The 8403-nt window shown below is 44.6% G+C and overlaps 1 protein-coding gene across 6 annotated transcripts in view; it reads right to left on the bottom strand.

Annotated features, from left to right (window-relative positions):
- Positions 1-4130: 4130 nt before the first annotated feature.
- Positions 4131-8403, bottom strand: part of LOC130537771 (unconventional myosin-XVIIIa-like) — a 43896-nt gene continuing 39623 nt past the window's right edge. For 3 of the 6 annotated variants that reach the window (XM_057054790.1, XM_057054792.1, XM_057054793.1), the window contains one exon: positions 6694-8110. In XM_057054790.1, coding sequence (XP_056910770.1) covers positions 6709-8110 — 1402 coding nt within the window. In that variant the 3' untranslated portion in view covers positions 6694-6708. Of the gene's footprint in view, positions 5417-6693; positions 8111-8403 lie in introns of those variants that run through there. The other 3 variants (XM_057054789.1, XM_057054795.1, XM_057054794.1) reach the window with 2 other exon arrangements.

The raw sequence follows: 8403 nt of genomic DNA, 5'->3' as shown, positions 1-8403 counted from the left end.
TCTTTCTAAATTTCTGAGAGGGTGGCATGTTGAAGAAGGAACAAACACACAATCATTTCGCACCAATCCAAAGGCACCCCGAAGCTCAATCAAACTAGACTGGACCAATCTAACATCCCCCTGATGTGTTTGTGTGTTATTCTAAAAGCATTTTATTCTGCTCAGCCTTTGGGGATAAAAACCAAACGCGATATATAAAAACATTAAGGATGCATGCCCTTAATACATATTGAATCGACTGAGTGACTCAGACCATCCATTGCAACTGGTGATGCTACAAGCTCGCCAAGATTGTAAATGTCAGGGTCTTGTCACTCAGACTCAGTCCTACATGAGCGGCGAGTGCAGAGCATGCTAAAGTGGGAAGAGCAAATGACAGGAGGGTATTAGCATCCCGTCTGTCTCATTCAGCAGCTCACTGTCTATGTTGGGGCATGTTTTGAGGAGCTATCTGCATTTTGACATTTCTATTCGCCGCCTGATTATTTCCGTTCTATAACCGCACTGTTGGAGGCTGATTGGCTCTCCTTAAATGAGCTCGTCCAAAATGGCTCTGACGCTCAAAAGCTCACCCCCGTCCCAGCGAGGTTAAGTTGAAATGGAAGAGGAGTGATGTCTTAGGGTGGAGAGATAGCGGATAACGTATTTTCAGTGTAGCAGTGATGAAAAAATGGTTGATGGAGCATGTTGGGACTGATTCATATTCTCACTTTCCCAGTTATTTGTATGATGAAGGTTAAAAAAAAAATAGGACCGAAACAATGTAATCAGATGATTTTGATTCACCCTCTCCCCCAAATTAGTGTTACCGGTATTTTTATTTTTGTATTTCTTGTACTGTACAGTCCAGTCTCAGTTAACATGTATTAGTCCATATCCAGCACTCCTCTTGCCTCTGAGCCAAGTCTCAATGGCACCAGACCAATCCAGAGCCAAATGGCCGCCCGTCTCTGTGTTAGTTTAAATAAATCCCATTTTGGACCGGATGATGGCACAGAGCGGCGTGCTGGGGTTTAAATAGAATGACTACAGATACAAGGATGACTTCCATCTGCTCAATGAGACATGCTCCTATTAGATGCATAGTTAATTTTCGCCATTCATCAGTTTATTGCTCCTGGGGGGGGAAGGGGGGGCAAAATCTCACCAAGCCGTCTGGAGCTGGTACCACGTTGGGAACATTTTTATCTTTCTGCTACATTGCTGGCGATGTCCCGTGCAGTGAGGGAGTTGAAGCCTTTCAAGACTTTCTTATTTTATTATTAATTATACATTTAATCAAGAAAAATGTCCAATTGAATCAAATTCTCCTGATTCGGGGAATGTCTACGATAATTAGTAACAGCCACTTGAGGAATCTTTAGGACAATAGCAGGCTCCCACAGCTGATTTGAAAGAGAGCATGAAGTGAAAATGGAGAGCTGGGGAGGAGCTCTCAGGAAGTGACAACGTCTCCTGGGTGGAAATGGAATTTATGGGGTTTATTATTGATTAGAAATGGTCCTTATTACATGAAAGGAGCTGCAGGAACAAAGCTGAATACTAAACAGCAAAGAGGGCATTCCTTGCTTTTCAGTACATGGGGGGGGGGGGGGGGGGTTGTGTACTGCAGCAGCTTTGGGTAAAAGCAATACATGCACACTTGACAACGCTCCAGTTTTTGACCGTTAAAGAGACATTTGATTTATTTAAAAGATTTCTAACAGGCAGAGAGTTGTTGCTGAGAGAAATTGCTTGATGGGATACCAAAAATCTTGGCATTAGCAGCAACAAAAGCAATCATTTTCTGCTTATTTTGGTGGAGAGAGAGAAGAAAATACCCCATGTGCCCCTAAAATTGAAAAATAAACACAACTGCAGGTATTTAACACACACACACATTTAAAAAAAATAAAAAATCCAGCAATCCCAGAGTGCATCTTTATGACAGACTTGTACGTTCTTGTCTCCTGTCATCATCCAAACAGGTTTCCCCACTGAGCTAAACACATAACAGTAATGCGAGGTGAAGGACTACAGAAACAAAATCACATCAGTGCTCCGGGCGTCTGGAAATGGGCAAATGATCACATAACACTTTCCTGCTGAGAGAGAGAGGCTTGAAGGAAGGGCCATTTGTGGCCCTTTTAAATCCCTGAGATGTGGTGGACTGTTGTAGAGAACCACCTAAGTCTTCATCCCCCTCTTACCAGTACACACACCCACACACCAACGACAGGGGCCCTGACTATTCTTTAGCAGCAGGGGGTTTGGCCACCTGCACACTGTACAGGGGAGATAGGGAGGCACATCCAACACTAAAATTGGTGAGAGATATTACAACTTTTCCACCGTAAGCGCTGCACTATTTCTTCCGAGAGTTCACCTTTGCTTTATATTCTAAATATTTTCAGATTGACTTATGTGCTTAGACAGTCTCCGAGGCCCTGCAAAGACCCACAGATAATGCAAACCAAGTCTGAGCCTCTGAGCCCCGTTACAAGGGCCGACCGCTGCGCAGTGTGTGTTAGAGTGGAAACGATGTGTGCAAACAAAGGGAGGAGACAAAGCAGCGCACACCGCTGTGCCTTCGCATCTCAGAATTGCAAATGAGGGCAGCCTCCTCACCTGGTCCCCGCAGGCGGTGTTCCGATGCCTCCAATCACTGCTCCGTCGGCTGTAGGCGCTCAGCAGAAACCTGGGAGGGCTAATGGTTGAGGATGATGCCAGATGAGCATGTTCTTCCCCCTGACTACATCTCCGTGTTAGTAATGTGCCTGGCAGGACGGATGCAAACCAAGGTCACAATGCCCGCTCGCTCAGCAAAATCATCTGTTTTCTAAAAAACTGCGGCCCTGAATCGTTTTGGGTCTTCCTGAGCTGCTTTGTAATTCGTACAGGTGCGTCATCATCATCGCCCGGACGGAAGGCAAACGCATCTCCATGAATACATCAAGAAACGATTTCCCGAGACACAAAGAAAGGAGAGATAACGGGGAAACACAGCTGCCAGTGAGCAGCATGTCACATTAGCCACGAGAGGCCCCGAACACGGAGGTGTAGCATTCGACTTCCAGCACGCCAACGTCTGTGTCCAAGCCATTATTTCTGGAATAACAGTGGGGCTGGCACCATAAACACAGCTTTGGTTGGTTTTGTTGAGCTAATGACTTCCTGCTTCAGTGGCTTGTGAAACTGAGTTAGAACCAAAATAAGTAAAATCGGGAGCTGAATTTAATCTGTCACTCAGCGGAAAGCCTTTAAGCAGAAACACGCAGCCACCCGGAGTGTGCACACAAGTGAAGTGAAAATTACAGCAAAAGCTCCCTGAGAGAGCGAAGCATCAGTACAGGTTGTGGATAGGAACGAGGATTACCGACCGGTTGGATAAATAGGAGATTCTTTGAAGCAAAACACACCAGGCGTGAATGTCAACCAAGGTGGTAATGCAAAACCATCAATCCTTTGAGTCCAGGTAAGCTTCATCTATGTAGAATAGAGATTGATGTGGTGAGGAAGACTGCGCTTACTGCCAGCTTCTGATCTTCTTCGCCTGAAGCTCCGGGGTTCAAAACTCTGTAGCTGCGCGGGAGTCGTCTTATGAACACCGGCGTTGCAAAGAAGTGCGAGAAACGTAGTCTGGGAGTGTATCATTTCGGTGAATCATTTGTTTTCCTTTGTAGTTTCCTCGGAAAGCTGGATGGGTTTGAAGTGAGGCCCCCGGTAGATGTGCTAAAATTAATCACACACATCAATGAATTCTTTTGCTAAATCAGTCTCAATCGGGCCGCCGTTCTCCTGCTGTTTTCAGAGGCTTTTTTTTCCCAAAAACAGAAAAAAAAACGGCTGAAATAATTTCATAAAAAGTACAAAAATCTTCAGGTAGAAGAACTTCCAAAGCATACATTTATTAGGACTTACAGGCAATGGCATTTAATATCATAGTTAAGTTTATTCTGAAATCTTGGCAGCACAGTTTTCTGTTTACCATATTAATATTTATGCACCAAAAGGGGGGAAAATCTAAATAAGACATGAAATGCAGATTAGCCTCCAGTGAGAGTAAAAAAAATGTAAATAGCAGTTTTTGCATGTGCACAGATGCTGTAAATATAGAAACATTTCCAGACAAACAGCAAATCACACAAGACTTATGAATTATACGCAGACTTAATTTTATTTAAAAGTATTTCTGACTTGGTTTAATAAGGTAAACCAGAAATATCAGGTGGGTCATGTAGTACAAAAGTGGCTGAAAAGACACCGAAGGACACTCAAGTATGATTGTTGCTCATTGTTACTCACTGGCAAAAGAAAAAGAAATCACCTGGAAGCTTGTGTAACAATTGTGTAAAGGTCACTTATACTAGTGATAAAATCAACCTGGCCAAAAATATGCTGCAGTTCACAACAACGTGCGCGTTTAATAAGACATCTGAAGCACAGACGGACGCCATCATATTGCTCTGCAGGAACTATTGCAAATAGGTTTAAATTTGTTAAATATTGTTCATATATTAAAGAAAACTCCAGGCATATTTTCTTTTTGTTAAAAGTGACAAAAGTTCTAAACATTTCTCTTAAAAAACCTTTTAAAAATCCCTTTGCTAACTCAACTGAATCATGAGTTTCACCAGTCAAACTAGAATCCCAGCATAAACTGTACCAGACACAAAATAAACCTTCACCTTAAACATCAACTTCACAATTCCTAAACATGACAACTTTATCTAAACCATATTTATACATTAAAATCACATTTTTCTTTTAAATCTTTAACAACTTCAAACTTCAATGCAATCTTATTTTTCAAACTCAGTTTATTTTGACGTTAGCAATTACAGCCTATCATCGCTTTGTCCTACTGATTGATATCTCAGCATGATACAAGAGTTGTGCGCAACCTTTCAGCAAGATAATAAATTGAAACTGGGTTAATTCCTCCCACCGAGCTAGTCCACAGTAATGGGAAACAGATAAGAGCAGCCTTAATAGTTGGTCAGACCTTCTTGAAGGAGTGTAGCCAGAGCAGGCTTATCTAAATCCTCTTGGCATAGCTATCAGAAGAGTGAGTGCAGAGTTTAAATTTGCCTGGAAAGCAGCTATTATGAATAAAGTATTAGCGAGACGTTCTTGTGATGGCTCACAGGGCTAATTTGAATTAAAAAAAGGAAATACAAATCATGAAAGTGACAAGAATACCTGGTTAAACTATGCGACAGCAGTGTGTTTGTCCTCCAGTATTGCTGGAAGAAGCAGCTGGCTTCATAAACCTTTATGTGTGATGACAGTGGAAGGCAGCCAGGGTTAAGGCGCAGTATCTGCCTGTGTGCCATCACCATCGCTCTGCCTCAGTGTCTGGCTGCTGGATCCTTTGTCCACCTCGTCCTCTTCATCAGATCTGCCACGGCCCAGATGTCCGCGATACGCAGGAGGGCTACAGAGGTCACACACACACATCGTTAGTTGGCTGGGTGACAGGAATTTAAAGCCCTTTTTTTTAACAATCTACACACATTAAGAAAAGCAACTTAAACGCTCAGTGCAGCAAACAGTTCGACCCATTTTTGAATGTTTAAATCAGGTGTGGGAACCATGCGAGGGAGCATATCAGCACCAAAGAGGCTGAAACAGAAATATCCTCAATTTCTTCTCCGCCACTGTCCTCATTAATCATAAATTAATGCCAGCGATTTACATCCTTGGATGCCGCTGTCATGACAACATGCGGAAAAACAATCGAGCACTTAATTCAGTGGGGAATTGTTGTATAGAGCAAAAAAATAGCACAAGTGGAGTTAGCGCGTCCCTGAGACGTCAACACAATACTGCTCCCATGGAGCTGCTATAGAACTGTGTCCACATGAGTAACACATGTCCATGACGCCTTCTTAAAAATCTCTGAAGTGCACGGTGGGAGTCTAATGAAAAGAACTGTGAACCAAAGGGATTTGCTGCATAAATTAAGTGTTTGGCGGGCCACACACTCCTAGTCCCCCAAAACAATCATAACACAATAATGATCAGAAAACTCTCTTAGAAGGGGAAGCTTGCTTTTTAGCCCGGGACATTTCCATTTCTCCTGCGTTCTAGACCAATCAGAGCAGGCTGGGTTTAAAGAAAGAGCCTTAAAGAAACAAGATATTAGTGTTTTGGACAGGGGATTATAAGTGCTGCTGCAGAGGACAGTAAAGAAGAAGTAATGTGCTTTTTGAAGTGTAAAGCCTGTGCAAGAAACACAGATAAAAATACTACAATAAAATTTGGCAGACATGGCCACTGGTAAGAGGCCTATATTATTTAAGCTTATCTGTTTGTGTGTTTTTGAAGAACAGGCAGAGATACTTTTTTGTGTTATGTGTTACTTGGCGTGTTTGGGATTGTACAGGCATCCAGGTCAACATGAACATCAACACAGCAACTGGTCTTCATGCTCAAACCTGCACACGCTGCACATGAAACCAGGGTCCTTGTTTATTTTAGAAGAAAGGGTGCTCCATCATCCAGTCTAGGGAGGAGAGACTCGCTTCAAACATAAGTGAGGTGCACTCGCCTGAGTATCTTTAGGAATTACTCATAACAAAAGTTAGTTTCATCACAGACTTTAATCACAAGGCCAGCCCTATATTAAAGAGTGCAACACTGCAAGCTCCATGCGTTACTATGAGTGAAAGAGCTGTCAGGCTCCTGTATCATCAACACGCCATGCATCACCTTCTAGAGCTGATATCAGTCACTGTCGGGCCTGTAGAGGTACTTCATCACTAAGTTATCCATCTTCTTCTGCTTCTTCTTGGAGCCTTTCTTGCTGGGTGGGCCGTGACCCGTGAAATCTTTGCCATTATCATCATCATCAGATGTTCGTTTTGGGGCACTTTTAATGCTGTTAGAGCTGCGGTACGATATGGTGGAGCCAGAGGAAGACGATTCAGACGACTGTGACGAGGAAGAGGAATCAGATTCAGAATCGCTTAACTTCTTCTTTGGTTTCTTCTTGGACTTTTTGCCCTTTTTCCCTCTCGTGCGCCTCCTGCTGTGACGATCGTCTGAAGAAGAGTCGTCTGAGACGGGCACTTTTTTGTCCTTGCGATTGCGGGAGCTGCTGCTGCTGCGACTGCTGGACGGCCGGCCGCCGTAGTCCAGAGCAGAGCCTGAAGCGGATCGCAGCAGTCGGGATGCGCTGGAGCCAAGCCCCTCGTCTTCACCCCTATTTCTATTGTCTCCCTTTACTAGTCCCTTACTCGTACCCTCTTCCTCACTGTCTGCCTCTTCAAGGTTGCTGCGTTTGAATTTAATAGGCTTGAAGCTCAGCACTTCGTTGATTGCAGCCTCTAAGTCAGGGTCCAGATAGTTGCGGTGGGTGACTGTCTTGATATCAGCTAAATCTGGAAGAGCGCTGTCCGAGGAACGCTGCTGAGCCGGGTTAGAGAAGCTGCGGCTGAGCGAGCGGGGACTGTACGCCGAGGTTCCGGCTTCACTAAAAGCCACGCTTTTATCATCGTCTTCATCATCTGCACGCAGGCCGAATTCACTGAGGCCACAGCTGCGGGCGACGGACAGGCGTGAGCTGCTGCGCCTGTCGTCTTTCCAGGAGGCGCTACGATGCAGCGCTCTGGGGCTGAGGCGGCTCACGCTGCTGATGGTGGACTTGCTGTCGTCATCCACGTCCAACACGCTCCGCCTGGTGGACATCCTGCTCGGGGCCATAGAGGACACCATGGAGTCCTTATCGAATTCAGGGCTGCTGCGGGAAGTCCAGCGGGACTCCAACCCTTTCCTGGCTCTGCTGGTGGCTTCAGAATAAGCAAGTGAGATGACAGAGCCTTTGTCATCAAGCTCTTCCTGTTCCTGGCTTCTCTTCCAATCCTGCTGAAAGTCTCCAGACTTGGATAAAGTTTTACGGATGGAGGCGTGGTCTGGCATGTCAGGCTGTTCCTTGAGAGTGCTAAACAGGGAGCTCTCATCACCTCTCCCCCCTATGGAGTCTTTTAAGTTGGAACGCCTCCTGTAGCTTAGGGAGCTCATGACAGACGCTGATCTGCTCTGCTCTACCTCTTTTACATCTTTACTTCCATCAGCCAATTTCTCCTTACCCTCTTTCATCTCCTTGGCGTCTGCATTAGCAGAGCATCTGAGCATTTACATCGTGACACCAGTAGTCCACCAACAAAACACATAGAGAAAATAAGATCAGAGACTCAAAAATAACAGATTGGAGTTCAGTAAGCCTTGAGGTAAAAGTGTCCTTGCGTCATGACGGGTGGCTGCGACATTAGACTGTCATTTCTGTTTTGTCCTTGCGACCACTCAGGAGTCAGTGAGCACATTCAGAGTAATGCCTCTGGCAGTTCCGGTTATGTACAGTACACACTATAGAAATGGAGGCAATCAACCAGTGAGAAGATCTATCTAAGTATGGCGAGG

The sequence above is a fragment of the Takifugu flavidus genome, chromosome 14 (assembly GCF_003711565.1).
Source record: "Takifugu flavidus isolate HTHZ2018 chromosome 14, ASM371156v2, whole genome shotgun sequence".
Taxonomy (NCBI): Eukaryota; Metazoa; Chordata; class Actinopteri; order Tetraodontiformes; family Tetraodontidae; genus Takifugu; species Takifugu flavidus.
The sequence above is the reverse complement of the archived record's forward strand: the minus strand, read 5'-3'. Positions and strand labels throughout refer to the sequence as shown.